We start from the raw sequence: 19,038 nt of genomic DNA, 5'->3' as shown, positions 1-19,038 counted from the left end.
GAATGCCATCCGTGAAAGTGTCATTAGTTGATTAGAGCAGAAATTTCGGTGAATTGGTTGAAATGCATGGTAGGGAATAGCCTAGGGAAATACGAAGGGCAAGGCACCGCAAGGTCGAGCGCTCGTGTTGCGCTGTTACCTACCATGATCTTCATTAGTATTGCAATAAATAATTGAGTAGTAGTAGTGATAGGTTCACTCGAAGAAATAGAGAGCCAAATTTCGGGCGGGTGCTTGCTGTTTGTAAAGATGCGTAGGCGTTAGTATACGTAAATTAGTACACGTAAAACTATACGTAATTCTACTCCACCTTGGGGGATTACCCTAAACATTTGACCAACACAGTTCCCAATTCGAGTTATTGATCAATTCGCTCTCGCCCTACCATAAGCTTGCCGTCCAGGTTAGCTCAGATAGTAGAGCGACTGCTTCGTTGAAACGGTGGTCCCGGGTTCGAAACCCGCACCAGGACGAATTTTTCTTTAACCACGAAGTTTTTGAGAAAGCTGTTCAGCTTTCCTTTGTAGCCGTACAGCTGCGCTCGGGTGGACGTCAACGAGTAATTGCTCCCCTTATTACAGATCTACTCTACCTTGGTGGTTTCTCCTAAACATTGGACCTACGTAAATTGAAACGCCAAATTCGATTACATTCGGTAAATAATTGAGAATTAATTCCATCTCTCACTTTGTTTCTCTTTTAAGAGCAATGTGGTAGCTATGACATCAATGTTCAGCGCAGGTTAACTGCTTAGACACTGTTCGGATGTTAAAACCAAGACAATTTGAGAGAAGACAGTCAATGATAAATCATTTACCCGGCGAAGGTGAATTATAAGCCGTGATCAGCAGAGCATAAAGGCGGACTCTTGAGATGTCTCTTTTCGGATGTATGCTGACAAAAACAGAAGCCCACTCTTTGATTTGAACTCTATTTTATTGCAAGCAACTCAAAATGTCGACGTTCGGTGTCAGCATGACAGGTCAACACAGTCAAGACATAATTAGTAAAAGACAGCAAAGGCATCTGCTTTTAACATAAAGGACCTAAAAGCAGAAAGGTCAGGTGGTCGCGGTTTTTGGAAAAACGAGTACAGAGAACCAAAGAAAAAGCTGGCTACCAGAACATGGAGAAGTCAATAAATACGTGCAAGTTCTCGAACACCTTCACTAAGTAGCGCAAACAGGCAAACAAAAGAGAGTAGGCAGAGTCAAAAGTCAAGCGTACATAGCACCAAAAATACGTGAGCGTACAACTCCAAAACGTCTAAACAATGTCCAGCGAAAAGCTCGCAAAAGGAAAAATCAAATGCATTTGAGTTATGCCTTTGTGAAAGAAACTCAAACTCTGCAGTAAGAGCTTTCTGGCGAGAAATCAAAACATTTCCATGCCGTTACAGTTCATTAAAAAACAAGGGCATATACAAAGGAGATAAGCACAAAAACATAACAAAGTTCAACTTGACAATTACAATAAGTTAATTACACTTCTCTCACCCCACTGCTCTTCAAAGTGGACTCCCAGCATCAGCTAGCTGTTGTGTTCAGCACCGAACACGTTTGTACATTTGTACTAGTTGCTTTCGCGGGTGGTCGAAATAAGTGACGTCAATAAAGAGTTCGTCGTCTCTGAGAGCATTGCGGGTTGAGACATGGCGCAGCTAATCAGTACATGAATGCACACTTCGTAACTCCTTCAAATAAAAGAAAACGACTAGAGGAGTAAATACCCATAGAGAGCGTATGTAGAAGCCGCCTCAAAACGACGGAGCAAGCTTCCGTGAACCACTTACGCATGTGTGTGTGTGTGTGTGTGTGTGTGTGTGTGTGTGTGTGTGTGTGTGTGTGTGTGTGTGTGTGTGTGTGTGTGTGTGTGTGTGGGTGTGTGGGTGGGTGGGTGTGTGTGTGTGCGCGCGAGTGTGTGTGTGAGTGTGTGTGTGAGTGTGTGTGGACTCGTAGAACTTGTGTGGTCTATATGTGCTAGTGTAGGTTCAGCTACAAATGCAGGCAAGTGTCATGTACACAGTGTGGCAATTGCATACAAATGTATACCTGCCTATAGCATGCCTGTATGCACTCTAAAACGAGTATGCTTATATGGGAGTAATACCCGTGCCACACACTCACAAGAAATGGCAGTAAATGCTTAAGGCCTTAAGTTTGTTAATGCCATTATTTTCGGAGTTGGTGCTACACGTCCACATTTAATGCCATTATCGAAAGTGTCGATGACGATAACGCTTGCGAGGTAATCAAAAGTTTCATCTGAATATAAACATTTCTAATGAGCACAATATATGGGGAATGTTGTTCAAATGTAATATAAAAATGATTTTCCAGAAAATACGGCTGTTCCAAGTTTACAAGTAGAAAAAGTAGCCATAAACTCGCATGTCAGCACCCAAGTCGAGAGTACCTGTCAATAAGGCTGGTGAAAATGGCGCTCTTCGCATCGAAAATGCGGTATAGATGCCTCATCTGATTGAAAGTTAAGAATTAACCATTTCCTACTGGTCAGGAAGTTGTTACAAACAAATCTGCATGCTTTTCTGCACGTGCAATGGGAACGAGAGTACGCATTGCACGGGCGAATGAGTTGCGGCGAACTCAGTAGGTCGCGAATGGCAGTAAGGCTAATGCCATTAAATTTATGCGTGTGGCACTGCACGAATGACATTAAAACTTAAGGCAGTAAGCACTTAATGGCATTAAATCTGTCCGTGTGGCACGGGTATAAGCTGTCCTCTAGAGCTCTTACTTTCCAACTTCCGAAGCAGATGACAATCACTAAATACACAAAATACTTGCTCTTGGCAACGAAAGTATATTCCCACTGCAAAGCAATGAGAAGAGGCTTTTAAACAAGAACTCTAGTTTGGGCTAGTTGGTTCATGATTCAACAGGAAAATGGCGCAAAAGACGTGGACAAAAGAGACAAACACGACAGGACCAGCGCCAACTTACAACTGAATTTTATTTCGCACCAAACCCGCCTTTATGTAGGCCAACACGCCCTAACATCCGTGTAATCACGCACAGGCAGTAGAAAAGATCACTAAGATATCTAGCACATGAAGCGCAATAGCAACCACGTAACATACTATCATGGCTAAAGCCGCCGCGGTGGCTCAGTGGCTATGGTGCTCGGCTGCTGGCCCGAAAGACGCGGGTTCGATCCCGGCCGCGGCGGCTGAATTTCTTTGGAGGAGAAATTCGAGGCCCGTGTGCTGTGCGATGTCAGTGCACGTTAAAGAACCCCAGGTGGTCGAAATTTCCGGAGCCCTCCACTACGGCGTCTCTCATAGCCTCAGTCGCTTTGGGACGTTAAACCCTATAAACCAACCATCATGGCTAAAAAAAACCAACAAAAAAAACCAACAAAAGTATAGCAAACAACACTAAAACGGTCATGGCCAAGCAACTCTTCAACACCAAAAACGATACACACTCATGAGTGATACCAGATGACCAACAAGAAACGTGGAAAAAAGGTGAAGAATGAAGCGTTAAGACCAAAGCAGTGTCAAAGGTAAAAAAAGGTTGAAATGGATGAAGAGTGCAAACCTTAAAAATTGGGAACCAAAAACCAGCAGCCACATGAATGATAACCGATGACCAACCAGAAAAAAGATGGACGCGCAGCTGAGATTCAAAGGTATAAAAACGAGAAAAAAAAATTGGAAACGAACAACCAGCAGCCATATGAATGATAACCGATGACCAACAAGAAACATGAAAAAGGATTAACGCCGACTTTGGTCTCAGCTTCGCGTCCATCTTTTTTCTGGTTGGTCATCGGTTATCATTCATGTGGCTGCTGGTTTTTGGTTTCCAATTTTTAAGGTTCGCACTCTTCATCCATTTCAACCTTTTTTTTACCTTTGACACTGCTTTGGTCTTAACGCTTCATTCTTCACCTGTTTTCCACGTTTCTTGTTGGTCATCTGGTATCACTCATGAGTGTGTATCGTTTTTGGTGTTGAAGAGTTGCTTGGCCATGACCGTTTTAGTGTTGTTTGCTATACTTTTGTTGGTTTTTTTTGTTGTTTTTTTTAGCCATTATAGTATGTTACGTGGTTGCTATTGCGCTTCATGTGCTAGATATCTTACAGTGATCTTTTCTACTGCCTGTGCGTGATTACACGGATGTTAGGGCGCGTTGGCCTACATAAAGGCGGGTTTGGTGCGAAATAAAATTCAGTTGTAAGTTGGCGCTGGTCCTGTCGTGTTTGTCTCTTTTGTCCACGTCTTTTGCGCCATTTTCCTGTTGAATCTTTTAAACACGGCGCAGGTGGTCATGATGTTAGCGAATAGAGAATGCTGAAACCTCGGTTAAATTCTTTGCATGTTTTTCGCATAGAATTTCCCATGTTTTGATCAGTAAATTCGTTTCCGTTGCCAACCGTAAATATTCCGCATTTTTATTGATGGAAATTTACTCGAGGGTTTGAGCAGCATACTTTGTCCCTAAAAGGGTTCGCGCTAGAAGAGAGTTCACTCTCTTTTCACTTCTGTCGTGTTTATATCGTATGTTAGTGGCCATCCGTCATTTCTACGCTTACGTGCAGGTAGATGTTAACCCTTCAAATTGTGTTCCGTGTAATTGTAGGGCCGCTCGTACGATAACCGAAAGAACACTCAATAAAAATATCGGAAACTTCACTCCACTTGCGTAGATACAGATACACCGCACAAAATATACATCTCGTTTTTTTTGTTCATTTTTACTTTTTTTACACAATGCGTTATTGCGCCGAGTGAGCACCCAATATCAAGATCATTAGGCAGCGTGAATTGATGTCTGACCTGGCGCAGATAGCCTCTTAACTCGTTTCAAAGGTGGCTATTCTCGACACCAGGTGCCGCCTCATGCAGGGAGGCAAGGTTGGGAACAAAAGGAAGGGTGCCTCTTATTTTTGCTCACGATAGTACATGACTGGGCGACTGGCTAAATGGGTCAAGTAGTGCCCACTAGGCGTGCTTTTTTTATCTCACATAAACAGAAGTGAGATAAAAGCGATACAGAAACACGCACAAATGCTACACGGCAGACGAAAGACTGCCGTGTGCCACATTCGGGCATTTAAAGTCGCATGTCTCATGATCAAGGACGGTACACATGGTGGTATATTGCACTTTCATCTCGGAAGTCGCGGGTGATTGGGGAAGAAGGGAGGGGGGGAGGGTGATTAAACGGCTTAATATTTACGTGGAACAGCGTTGAACTCTTCTATACTACTGCACTTCCTATCAGGTCAGCAGGATAAGCTGCATTCCGCAAACAAAAATTTTACATTCGTAGAGTTCAACTGGTCAGCCCATAGGTTGCCGTGAACGCTCTGAATAAGTTCAACACTCTACTTAATCTCCTAAAAGCGCATGGTTAAGCCAAATCGCACTTCCAGGCTTTTATTTAAAATACTGACGCAAACGCGTTGTTTGATGTCTTGACGCAACTGTGCCACTGAACGTGTGTTAGCGTTCGTAAAATACACCTCTTCCCCATTGAACCCAGGTTATTCCCACCCTGAATCGAGCCCTCGACCCCGCACCCAGGACGGATCTTCCGGTTTATCGTGTCAGCGGGAAACAGTGCAGTTGCAGTTGAATGTCTGTTTGTAAAGGACTCTGTACGGTCAAGGACCAGGAATATCCTAACCGTCAACGACTGACTAAGCCTTAAGATGCAAGAAATGTCCAGATTAGTCCCTTACAATATGAAAAGCAGATCTAGGGCAGTTCGCACGCTCACAGCTACGAGCCTGCTGTGCTGGAATGGTACTATTGAAAGCCAAGAATGCAGCGTTGAGGCAACGTAGAGGGCACACACGGATACAACGCAACATCAATTTACCCTGTGGGGCCCATTTCCCTAATTAAATCGAACTAACGTCCGGCTGCCGCCTCTTTTTTTTTTTTAATTCTCTCCCGTAATGTGGGCGGAGTCGACCAACGCGCGGACTGCCTTTCACCCAGCCCCGTGGCGGCTTGCCGCTCTGCCATCGGCGGAGTAATACGTAGCAATCCGTAGAAGCAAATAGTCCGCACGTACTTTTATTTCTGCGGGCTTATTTTGCGGCTATATTATCCGCGAATGAAACCATTTATTCACGGAAACCTAAAAACAACATAAAGCGAAAGAAAAGCCTCCACGGAGCTGGCTGAAAGGCACTCCACGTGTTGGTCGACTCCGCCCACCGTACGGGGAGAATTCAAGAAATAAAGGCGGGAGCCGGAGGTTAATTCGATTTAATTAGCGAAATCGGCCTCACAGGGCAATAAGTCGAAGTTTATAAGAATGCTCGGAACGTGTAGATCGAGTTCCCGCGGCAAAAAGGCGAGTTCAGATTCCTCTTCAGTGCACCTTTAACCAAGATAGACAATAGGACAAAGAAGGGTTGCATGCGATGACAGTGAAGGCTTGAACGACAACCAAATGAGCAGATAGCGCAAGGCACACAATGTACACTTCCACATTTCGATATCGGACCGCCCTGCAGTACATTATTCGCTCAGAGCTAACGGGCACTTCCGTTGAGAAGGGCCATCACTGAGTTCGTGTTTCCACAGCAGCACTGACCACAAAGCTGTGCAAGTTGCACGCGAGTTGCATTAGGACCTCGCGTGCTTCTCACAGTAACATAGCTACACCTAAAAACACTTATCCGTGTACCTTGCATCCTCATCCTGCGTCAGCACTTGTGGCGGCCGAGATCCTGAAGTCTGTTCCGCAAAAGGCACGGCGCACATTTCTCCGATGATTATCTATAAAGAAACTACATCGATATCCACTGATCGACAAATATAGACGAATATATATACAGGGTCAAGCTAGAAAATGCCTGTAGTTGCATGTGAAAAACGCACTGAAGGTCACTGAACACACTGAAGGTCACTGAACGCACTGAAGGTCACTGAAGGTCACTGAACGCACTGAAAGTCAAGTTGGTTTAGGAACGGGGGCGAAGGGAAGGGAGATGGAACTGTGAGGAAGGCTGGTTTAGGTTTGTGGGGGTTTAACGTCCCAAAGAGACTCAGGATATGATTGATGCCCTAGTGCAGGGCTCCGGAAATTTCGACCACCTGGGGTTCTTTAAAGTGCACTGACATCGCACAATACACGGGCCTCCGGAATTTCGCCTCCATCGAATTTCGACGGCCGAATTGCGATGGAGGCGAAATTCTAGAGGCCCGTGTACTGGAGGCGTTAAGCGCCAGCAAGCCGCGTGCTTATTAAAAAAAATGTTAGGGTTTTAACGTAAATAAACCGAGCAGACGTGCGAAAGCATGTTTAGCCTGACAGGCTCATGGTTTTGCTGTGCTCGGTCGTCGGTATGTGTGGCGACGATATTGTACTCAGGTTAAGCTCTGATCGAGGTTAAGCTGATCTGTTCGAGCTGCAGACAGAAGTCGATTAAGAGCACGATGTGTAATGCACAGCGCGAGTGTGTGTTGCAGTTTGACACGAGGCGTGATTGCTGTTCACTGCACGAGAGCATAGTGCTGTCGCGCGGCGGCCAGCTAAGCTGATCCCTTCGTGCCACTGCGGGTTGGAATCCCAGTCGCTGCAATATTCTTTTTTTTATTTTTTTTATTTATTTACTTATACAAGGCCAAGACTTCAGCGATGGCCCGGCTTTTTCAAAAGCCGGGCCAGTTTTTCAAAAGTCGTGAAGTAGCGCTTTCGTCTTGGAACTTGGGAAAAAAAAAACAATTAGGCGCAAATGACTTCACGACACAAAAAGAGACGAGGAGACAACGGACAGGAGCCTTCGCTCCAAAAAAATCACTGTGACAACGGCTACGCGCGGCAGAGCTTTGTGCGATGTCGCTGCACTTCCTCTCCTCAAAAACCACTAATAATTGGTTTTAAAAAAATTGTTCTTGAGGAAAGGAAATGGCGCTGTAACTGTCTCACTGTTTGCTGGACACCTCAACCTTGCCGCAAAGGAAGGGAGGAAGCGGGGGTGAGAGAATAGAGAAAGAGGAATGTCGTACGGCAAAAAAAGGACGAAACAGGAAGGAAACACAGAACAGGAAAGAACTTCAAGCAATGCAGAAAGTTGGGCGAGTTGGTAATACATGTTGAACTTAGAAAACGCAATAAAAAGACAGGGACAAGAAGAAGAAGAAGCACGCAGGACAATTCACGTTTAATCCTATGAAAATTTTCTTATGCATACCACTACACCTTGGCCAATCCCCCCACGTGGGTATGTGCCATTATAAAGAGGTGAAGAAGAAGAAGAAGAAACGCTTGACATCAACTAGTTCTTTACTCGGGAAAAAACGCATATATACAGATACATAGAGGGCGGAAACAAATTAATAGCCAAACAATGAATCGGCTTTATCACAAGTGTGTTTAGCGTGAACAGGTATCAAGGTAAGCAATTTCCTTGCGTGATAAGGTCAGGGAAGGAGTGCTGATACAATTTTCAGCTTTCTTTACAATACGATAGGCCTCTATAATTTCTCTGTGAAGCCTTTCTTTTCCTTTACCGCACGTGCGTGTGGCATTGAACTGCGGCTCATTTGCTTTGCATTTTTTACAAGACTTGCAGTGTTCTGCTAGGTGCCCATCCGTTGCTACAGCTTGCACAGCACGACGGTGTTCCCTCAACCTATCGTTCAGGCACCTGCCTGTCTGGCCAATGTACGATTTCTTGCACGAGAGCGGAATCTCGTAGACCACCCCTGTGACGCAGGTTGTGAAACGGGTGGCATGCTTCGTTGTGCACCCAGGATGGTCATTCACCTCGTTGACAGCTCGACACATTTGTGAGAGCTTATTGGGCGCTGAAAACACGACGGATACCCCGCACTTCTCGGCCACTTTTTTAAGCCGGTGCGACACGTTGTGTATGTAGGGGATCACCGCCGGACGCCTAGTCTGGGGTGCCTTTTCTTTTCGCTTCCCAGAGTTTAGCTCCTTCACTAGGCTTTCAACCACAGAGGCGATGATTTCTTGTGGGAAACCAGCCCTTTGCAGGCGCTGTGACTGCATCTGCACACTGGCCGAGACTTTATGCGTACAAGCCGCCGCGGTGGCTCAGCGGTTACGGTGCTCGGCTGCTGACCCGAAAGACGCGGGTTCGATCCCGGCCGCGGCGGCTGGAATTTCTTTGGAGGGGAAATTCTAGAGGCCCGTGTACTGTGCGATGTCAGTGCACGTTAAAGAACCCCAGGTGGTCGAAATTTCCGGAGCCCTCCACTACGGCGTCTCTCATAGCCTTAGTCGCTTTGGGACGTTAAACCCCATAAACCAAACCAAACCAAACTTTATGCGTACACGATTTGTTGAGGGCCTCACGTATGCAATTTAGGGCAATCCCCCTCTTTACTACCTTTATTCTATCCCACAGTCGGATATGCTGCGGGCTGTAAGAGATCTTATCGAAGCATCGGGTGCTGTCGCATTCCAAAACTCGACGGGTTTATCTATTGACAACTTCTTAGAAGTGCTTCGTTTTTACCTTGCATCAACATTTGTTATTCATAACGGACAGTCTTTTCTTCGAAAAGAAGGCATATGCATTGGTTCCTGCCTTGCCCCCATTTTAAGTGACGTCTTTTTAGCCCATTGTGACAGGCGCATTAGCGACAGCCTTGATAAATCTGTTGTTGTCAAAGTGTTTAGGTATGTGGATGATTATCTTGTGGTTATGAAATCGTCAGAAGGTGGCCAAAGTAGAAATGCTATAAAAAGTGTCATCAAGGTGTTCGAAAATTATTCCCACGGTCTGCAGTTTACGTGGGAGGATCCTATCAAAGGCAGTCTGCAGTACCTTGACGTTTGTTTAACTCTAGATAAGGATAAAGTCTGCTGGGTGTATCAGCCGCCTACCAAAAAAGGCATTTTGAACTATGATTCGGCCCCCTCAAAGGTAGTAAAGAGGGGGATTGCCCTAAATTGCATACGTGAGGCCCTCAACAAATCGTGTAAGCATAAAGTCTCGGCCAGTGTGCAGATGCAGTCACAGCGCCTGAAAAGGGCTGGTTTCCCACAAGAAATCATCGCCTCTGTGGTTGAAAGCCTAGTGAAGGAGCTAAACTCTGGGAAGCGAAAAGAAAAGGCACCCCAGACTAGGCGTCCGGCGGTGATCCCCTACATACACAACGTGTCGCACCGGCTTAAAAAAGTGGCCGAGAAGTGCGGGGTATCCGTCGTGTTTTCAGCGCCCAATAAGCTCTCACAAATGTGTCGAGCTGTCAACGAGGTGAATGACCATCCTGGGTGCACAACGAAGCATGCCACCCGTTTCACAACCTGCGTCACAGGGGTGGTCTACGAGATTCCGCTCTCGTGCAAGAAATCGTACATTGGCCAGACAGGCAGGTGCCTGAACGATAGGTTGAGGGAACACCGTCGTGCTGTGCAAGCTGTAGCAACGGATGGGCACCTAGCAGAACACTGCAAGTCTTGTAAAAAATGCAAAGCAAATGAGCCGCAGTTCAATGCCACACGCACGTGCGGTAAAGGAAAAGAAAGGCTTCACAGAGAAATTATAGAGGCCTATCGTATTGTAAAGAAAGCTGAAAATTGTATCAGCACTCCTTCCCTGACCTTATCACGCAAGGAAATTGCTTACCTTGATACCTGTTCACGCTAAACACACTTGTGATAAAGCCGATTCATTGTTTGGTTAATAATTTGTTTCCGCCCTCTATGTCCCTGCTGAAAAAAATTTCTATGATGCAATAACCTCATCGATCATTCATCATAGAGTATCATACAATCTGTATGACATATCATACAATCTGTATGATATATCATACGAATTGTATGATATTATACAATTCGTATGATATATCATACAGATTGTATGATATGTCATACAGATTGTATGATACTCTATGATGAATGATCTATGAGGTTATTGAATCATAGAACTTTTTTTCAGCAGGGGTATCTGTATATATGCGTTTTTTCCCGAGTAAAGAACTAGTTGATGTCAAGCGTTTGTCCTGCGTGCTTCTTCTTCTTCTTGTCCCTGTATTTTTATTGCGCTTTTCTAAGTTCAACAGGAAAGAGGCGCAACTTCCAACAGAAAAGAAAAGCAGGCGCTCTTTTATAGCCGCTGAGTTGCATGAGGGTGCGTGAACTAATAAACAAATGCGGTGGTGGACGAGTGATAACAGTACAACAAGTCATAGGAAGGTCGCTCTTACAAAAAGCAGGGTCGATAACACATGCGAGTGTGAATGACAGCACAGGTTGACAGATTATGAATAAGATAAGAACCAACGCTAAGAATAACAATCATAAAACCGATTGAAGGAAGCAAGCGAACTTTGCAAAGGGCATCTAAACGAAACCGTCCAAAAAAGCTAGTTCGTTTCTGGTGAGGAGAACAGGTGTAGCAAATGTAAAGATTGGTGTCCCAAATTCCACGAGACCAGGTTTCTAGCCAGGGCAAAAGAAAAAATTGAAAGAGAAGTAATTGAGGCTTTTTACATACATCAAAGAAAAGACAACTGCGTTAGCACGCCCTCTGTTCTCCTCACCAGAAACGAACTAGCTTTTTTGGACGGTTTCGCATCCAGGTAAGCCGAATAGAAACCCACACCGAACTGGCCGACCATGCTGATATCGGCGCCGGCCTGCAGCGCCTCCATGAAGGCCTTGGTGCCAGACTTCGCGATGGTACCCAGGTTGTTGATCAGATCCGCCTTGGTCATGCCGATACCGGTATCGATGATGGTCAGGGTGCGGTCGTCCCGGTTCGGAATGATCTTAATGAAGAGCTCCTTCTGAGCATCCAGCTTGCTCGGGTCTGTGAGAGACTCGTAGCGAATCTTGTCCAGGGCATCGGAAGAGTTGGAGATCAGCTCCCGGAGGAAGATTTGTTTGTTAGAGTAGAACGTGTTGATGATCAAGCTCATCAACTGGGCGATCTCCGCCTGAAAGGCGAAAGTCTCCACTTCTCCGGCGAGCGCGCCCTCAGTAGGCGAGCGCCCTAACCACGGAGCCACCGCGGCGGGCACTAAAAATTCAACACAAATGAGTTCCGGGCACGAAAAAGGCGCTGAGCTGCGGTGCAGCAGTCCGCGAGACGGGCAGTCGTCGCTGCGATGCAGTATCCCGGTCATAAGCACACTGGAAAAAGCACTCCTGCCAAAGCGCCCTCTGTTGAGCACGCGCACAACGTTCCCTATCAAGTTCACTGACATCAAATAAGTCGGTGTCTGTTCTGGCCGCAACACAGGTGGCGCCACAGTGACACGTCGGGGGACACGAAGCCACCCGCTGTCCTTCTGGCGTTCGCTTTACGGCGACGTTTCATAAAGCATCATCATCATCATCATCATCAGCAGCAGCAGCAGCAGTAGCATCCTGACTAAGCCCACCGCAGGACAAAGGCAGATCTCTTCATCCACTGTCCTTCTGGCGTTCTCTTTCCGGCGACGTTTCATCATGATCAGCAGCAGCAGCAACAGCAGCAGCAGCCTGACTAAGCCCACCGCAGGACAAAGGCATCTTGTCATCCACTGTCCTTCTGGCGTTCTCTTTCCGGCGGCGTTTCAACATCATCAGCAGCAACACCAGCACCAGCAGTAGCAGCCTAAGTCCACTGCAAGACAAAGGCATTTCGTCATCCACTGTCCTTCTGGTGTTCTCTTTCCGGCGATGTTTCATCATCATCATCATCAGCAGCAGCAACAGCAGCAGCAGTAGCAGCCTGACTAAGCCCACCACAGAACAAAGGCATCTTGTCATCCACTGTCCTTCTGGTGTTCTCTTTCCGGCGGCGTTTCAACATCATCAGCAGCAGCACCAGCACCAGCAGTAGCAGCCTAAGTCTATTGCAAGACAAAGGCATCTTGTCATCCACTGTCCTTCTGGCGTTCTCTTTCTGGCGATGTTCCATCATCATCATCATCAGCAGCAGCAGCAGCAGCAGTAGCAGCCTGACTAAGCCCACCGCAGGACAAAGGCATTTCGTCATCCACTGTCCTTCTGGCGTTCTCTTTCCGGCGGCGTTTCATCATCATCAGCAGCAGCACCAGCACCAGCAGTAGCAGCCTAAGTCCACTGCAAGACAAAGGCATTTCGTCATCCACTGTCCTTCTGGCGTTCTCTTTCCGGCGACGTTTCATCATCATCAGCAACAGCAGCAGCAGTAGCAGCCTGGCTAAGCCCACCGCAGGACAAAGGCATTTCTTCATCCACTGACCTTCTGGCGTTCTCTTTCCGGCGACGTTTCATCATCATCATCATGTGTCGCCGCACAAGCCCACTTGTGGCTTCGGCGCTTCCGTTTTATGTTTGTTCAGATTGCACTGAATAAAGATTATTATTATTATTGTTAGTAATGTGTATACTATGAGGACTAATAGAAATTATTATTATATTATTATTATTATCATCAGCAGCAGTAGCAGCAGTTGTAGCCGGACTTCTTTTAACTTTCTATATCCTACATTCCACTCCCCCTTTCTCAACTTATGCCTCATGGCAGACTTTTCGAACAAAAAAAATTTTAAAAAAGTCGACTTCCACTGCAGGGCAATGACATCTCGCATACGTCTCCAACTAACTCTGTCCTGTGCCAGCTGGGGACACTCTATATCCCCGTTGCAGAATGACAAATGGCTGATGTGTACTTACATGCTTCAGCAAAACGTTGAGTTGGGCTAGTTGGTATGGATTCATAACTCTTTTCTTCTTTCACTCCTTCCTTTATCCCTTCTTACGGCGGAGTTCGGATGTCCACGGATATATATGTCAGACAGTTGCTGCGCCATGTCCTTTCCTCAAAAAAAAAACAATGGCAGAGGCTCAGCTTGGTTAAGCCCGGAAATTGCGAAAGCAACTTTATCCTTTTCTTCAGCCCGCATCCGCCGTGTCTGCCGCCGCTCTGCGCCGACGTTGTAGTTGTTGTTGTGACTGAGAGAAGGATGAAAAGGAAATTACACGAGCTGGAGCTCTGTTCATACAACTGGTATGACGTCACTCGGACCGCAGCGCTCCTAGCGGGAGAAGCGAGAGGCTCACCGCCTGCCGTGTCTACCGCCGCTCTCCGCCGACGGCACGAGTTGGGGCCCTTCTCTTTTACAGATGATATGACGTCACTCCGACTGTAGCGCACCTAGCGGAGAAGCGAGAGGCTCACCGCCCACCGTGTCTACCGCCGCTCTCCGCCGACGGCACTAGTTGGGGCCCTTCTCTTTCACAGATGGTATGACGTCACACCCGAGGTCAAGGAAAAGGTCCAACGCTACGATGAAGGCTCAAACTGCGAGCAGTATTGCTTTCGCAATAAAAAAATAGTTTCCACGATAATGGTCTCCGCAGGGTCAGTGAAGATGAGGAGCGGCGACGAAAAGGGCGACGATCTACGAAAATACCGCGCCTACATGCGCTGGTATGCGGCGGCTGCTCTCAAAAGTGTAAGTTCCTGAGCCATCTCGCGCAGCTTCAACTTGAGCGCAATGTTTTCCTGCTGGTAGTAAGCGGCCCGGATGGCGATCTCGTCCTCTTTGGCTCTGCGGGCGTCTCGCGACCTCTTAGCGGCCTCGTTGTTCTTCTTGCGGCGCTCCCAGTAGGCCTCGTCCTTGCAGTCTGCCGGAACCCGACCTCGCTTGCGTGTCTGCCCGGGGCTAGAGTCGTCATGCGAAGGACCGCCGTTGACTCTGCCAGAACCCCCGGCGACCCCGTTAGCAACGGCGGGAGAACACGAGTTCCTGTTATCTGGAGATGGATGGTCCCCGTCGTCAGTGCTGTCGTAGTGGTTATCTAAGGAGCCGTTGGCGTCGTCTGACGTCACCGCTGAATTGGAGGCCCCGTTGCTTTTGTCGGACGATGTTTTGGACCTTCGGTTACTGTCGCGTCCATTTTCGGGCTTGGTCCGAGTAAAGTTCTCCTTGAACGCGTTGTAGTACGCACTCTCGGTCAGAGGCTGCATGCTCAGAAGATCCTGAGTGGGGTACGGGATTTGCGCCGCAATGTTGAAGAATGGGAAGGCGTGCTGGGCCTGCGAATATAACTTGAAAGGCCGCGAGGCCTTCGATGTCCGGCTGTTTGGCTGGGCAAATAGTAGCGGATCCATTGGGGGCGAGAACGCCGACTGCTGAGGCGAGGGCCTGAGGAGCGGCGGCGTCACGTCACGCGTTGCCAGTCCACTCGAAACCAGCGGGACATGCTGCACTTGCAACGCCGGTGGAGAACTTCGCAACAGGCCAGGCAGTAGGCTGCAGCTGGCCTCAGTTGGGGAGGTGATAGGTGCGTCGAACCGAAAGCGAGGCTTTTTCAATTCTGGCGACGCCGGCGGCGACGCTCCATTCGTCACTTTACTTGAACCGAATGATTTCATGGCGTCATGCATGGGGTACGAGAAGGCCTGCGATGGTGGCTCCGGCGGCGTCGGAGACGGCGTGGGTGTATTGGAATGGGCGTCGATGTTGTAGCCTCCATGAACGCGGACGGCAATGGGTGGCTTGACATCTTCGTTGTCACTATCATCGACGGATGCGGTGGTTGTGCTCCTGCACGAGAAGTCCAGCGGCTCCTCGTGACACGCTTGCGGTCCCTCGGCGGGGCTTTGACCGCAGGAACCCCGCTCTGGAGACGCCAAAGGCTGGGGTGGCTCTTCGCTCGGGACAGGTGGGTGGCCTTTGCCATAATGATTCATTGTGGGTGCTGCCAGGCTTCCTCGTGAGTCGAGGGCTTGCTGCATTGAAGAAAACAACAAAACAAAGCGTCAAAAACTGGTGCCTAGGGCATCTGCCATCACTTGAACAGCAACGAAGACAATACGCCTAAAAGGTCTGATTGCGGGTACAGACCTTTTCAATGATTACAGCTTGACTGAGCACATGTGTTTTATGAAATGTACCGCACACGCACAGTAAGGTGCCTGTACACTCTAAGCAAGAATTCCTCTATATGGGAAAAAAAGGGAGTAAATTATGGGAGTGCGCTAGAGGACACCTTACACCATTTTACACCTTTCTGTATAGAGTGTATGACACCAGCCAATTCGAAAGGTGCTGGCAGAATCGACTGGAAATATGGCAGCACCCAGGAGAGGAAGGTAAGCTTGAGACTGTCTATGCAAAGTTTAATGCAGCATGAAATACATTAGGAAGGGCTAGAAAAAGAAATAAACATTAGTACCCTGTCCATAGCGGCGATTGGTACAACGGGTTTCATGCAATATGACAGTCAAGTAGTTGCATGCCGGGTTTTATACTCCAAATCAGCTAACGGCATCGAGTGGTAAAACGTATGAACTGAAAGGTGTTACCGTATATTCACAGGAGCATGAATTTCGAAAACTCATGTGCGGAATGAATGCAGTCACCTTTGTTCGCAGATAAACTCGCATCATTGCGAGACGTTACGCAATTGGCTTGCTCTCTGGCTTCGCGCGAGGGCTTATGTGTGGATGCTAAGAATTTTTGTCAAGAATTTGTCAAAACTCGTCAACAGTTTGTCAAAAATCAGTAAGTAAACGCAAGAAAGCAAGAAGCACATGCGTGACCAGTTCTCTGACAATTTCTACATGTTCCCTTGTCGGCTTTGCTGCGAATCCTGCTTCTCACCCCTCATCCAAAACGTAGTTATCAACCAAACAATATTGCAGCGAACCTGTCAGTCTAGTCAGACCGATCACGATAGTCCAAGAGCTCCGACACGGCGCAACAGCTGCGCCTGGAGAAGCGCGTGCGCAGATGATGCGCATTCTGTTGACGGGAACGTGGCGCCATCTGGCGTCCTCAGGGCGATCTGCGCAGGTGCAGTGGTGGACCGCGGTAAGCGCTATGCTAGAGTATCGATTCCCTTGTTGTCGCCTATGGCTGTACCTATATTACACTCAACCTTCTTTGCCTATGTGCTGAAGTTCAGGCAAACCCTGGGCCTAACACCCGTTCCATGGCCACGCAGACGCCTGTTGTAAACGCTTGCCCTGACACCCTGTTAACGTTTCGTTAAAATTTCGAAGTTGTATTTACTCGCTCCAGAGCTTTTAATCTCCTATTGCTATCTGCGCCTGTTACCGGCCCCCGGACACCGATGTGCCGTATGTAGTACAGTTTCACAGCGCCCTTCGATCAGATCATAGTCACATCTTATCCACGCGCGCCTTTACTCGCATTTGGTGAGAACTCGGAATGACCCGGCAACCACATTTAGCAAGATTACTATTGAGAGCGATTTATTTAACACATTACATTTGGTCTGTCTAAGCTCGACCACCCCTACAAGATAAGATAGCCATTTATCTAATATTCTAGACTTCGTGTTCACAACACATCCTGATAACGTCCCACCACTTAAACACTTTCCTGGCCTGAGCGATCATTCCATAATTTATGGCTTGTATCACAGGCGCCTGTCACGCCCCGAAGAACGAACAAAAATATTGACGCTTTATGACAAGGGCTACTCTGACAGTATAAATAGCTGGCCACTTTACCAAATTCTCTAACATTTTTCTTCAACATTTTCCGCAATGCTCCGTTGAAGCGAACCGGTCACTGTTCAAAAGTAAAATGCCTGAACTTATTTGCAAGCACATCCCCTCCAAAACTGTCACCACATGGTCAGGACCACCTTGGTTGCACCGAACACTCAGAAGACTTCTAAACAAAAAAAGGAAAAACTCTTTCGTAACGCCAAATGCGCTAACAATCCGCGGCCATGGTTTAAGTACCAAACCACCGAAAAGAACTTCCTGTCTCATGCACGCAGCCAAATCTGAACAATAATTTAATTTTTTTTCATGCACGTTACCAGCTATGCTTCGAAACAACCCTAGACAATTCTGGTGGCTGATTAGCCCGAAATCGATATCATCATATCGCTGTGATGAAGATGGTTCACACATTTTCGAACGCAATGTAGCTGAGATACTTAATTCCGTATTTTCGTCAGTATTTACTAATGAGCCCAACGGTGAAATGCCTGAATGTCCTCATTTCGACTACCCGCTCATTCCTGAGTTGAATTTTAACCTTACCGGATTATTAGCTCTCATCAATTCCCTAAAATTATCATCATCAGCAGGCATCGGTGGAATTGATGCAAAAGTACTCAAGAACAGTAAACACATTGTAGCCGTTCTACTGTCCCACATTTTCCAGCATTCACTTCATTCCGATGTCATACCTCAAGACTGGAAAGTTGGGAAAGATTGTTCCAGTTTACAAAAAGGGCTCTCCTTCATCAAGTAAGATGTGTTCTCAATTTCACTCACTAGTGTTTCGTCTAAACTTATATGGAACACGTTATTTACTCGCACATGGTGAAATTTTTACAGCCTGTCAAAATCTTTCAGCTTACCCAGCATGGATTCTTAATAAACACTTCCTAGTTGTTCAACTCAGCTAGCTCTATTTACTAATGATGTTAATTCCAATATAGATATTAATACACCTCAGGATGCAATTTTCTAGAGTTTGAAAAAGAAGCTGACAAAGTAGCCCATAAACGTCTCTTGTACAAGCTCTCACGCTTGAGCTTAAACGTTTTTATTTTCAGTTGGATAAAAAATTGAGTAACTGCCAGAAGTTTGCATTCGCTAACAACAACGCGTCTTTAAAGGTGCAGTGAAGACAAATCTGAACTCGTCTTTTTGCCGCGGGAACTCAATCTACACGTTCCGAGCATTCTTAGAAACCGTGATTTATTGCCCTGTGTGGCCCATTTCTCTAATTAAATCGAATTAGCGTCCTGCTCCCGCCTTTTTTTTTAATTCTCCCCGCACGGCGGGCGGAGTCGACCAACGCGTGGAGTGCCTTTCACCCAGTCCCGTGGCAGCTTGCCACTCTGCCATCGGTGGAGTAATACGTAGTAATCCGTAGAAGCAAATAGTCCACGTGTATTTTTATTTCTACGGGCTTGTTTTGCGGCTATATTATCTGCGAATGAAACTATTTATTCACAGAAGCCTAAAAAACAAAATAAAGCGAAAGCAAAGCCTCCACGGACCTGGCTGAAAGGCATTCCACGCGTTGGTCGACTCCACCCACCGTACGAGGAGAATTAAAAAAAAAATGGCGGGAGCCGGACGTTAATTCGATTTAATTAGAG

General features: G+C 46.9%; 2 protein-coding genes across 2 annotated transcripts; both read right to left on the bottom strand.

The window, feature by feature from the left end:
* Window positions 1-11,462: 11,462 nt before the first annotated feature.
* On the bottom strand, window positions 11,463-12,210 carry LOC149331695 (heat shock protein 83-like). Its single transcript, XM_089557399.1, has one exon. It carries the CDS (start codon window positions 12,171-12,173, stop codon window positions 11,463-11,465), a length of 711 nt encoding a protein of 236 aa, XP_089413525.1. The 5' UTR covers window positions 12,174-12,210.
* Window positions 12,211-13,860: 1,650 nt separating this feature from the next.
* LOC149331694 (uncharacterized) lies at window positions 13,861-15,634 on the bottom strand. The gene has a single exon (XM_089557398.1). The coding sequence runs from the start codon at window positions 15,632-15,634 to the stop codon at window positions 14,357-14,359; it is 1,278 nt and encodes a 425-aa protein (XP_089413524.1). The 3' UTR covers window positions 13,861-14,356.
* Window positions 15,635-19,038: the final 3,404 nt, after the last annotated feature.

This window comes from Amblyomma mixtum, chromosome 8 (genome assembly GCF_055824585.1).
Source record: "Amblyomma mixtum isolate Tamu chromosome 8, ASM5582458v1, whole genome shotgun sequence".
NCBI classification, from domain to species: Eukaryota; Metazoa; Arthropoda; class Arachnida; order Ixodida; family Ixodidae; genus Amblyomma; species Amblyomma mixtum.
Note: the sequence above shows the minus strand (reverse complement) of the source record. Positions and strands in the feature narration are given on the sequence as shown.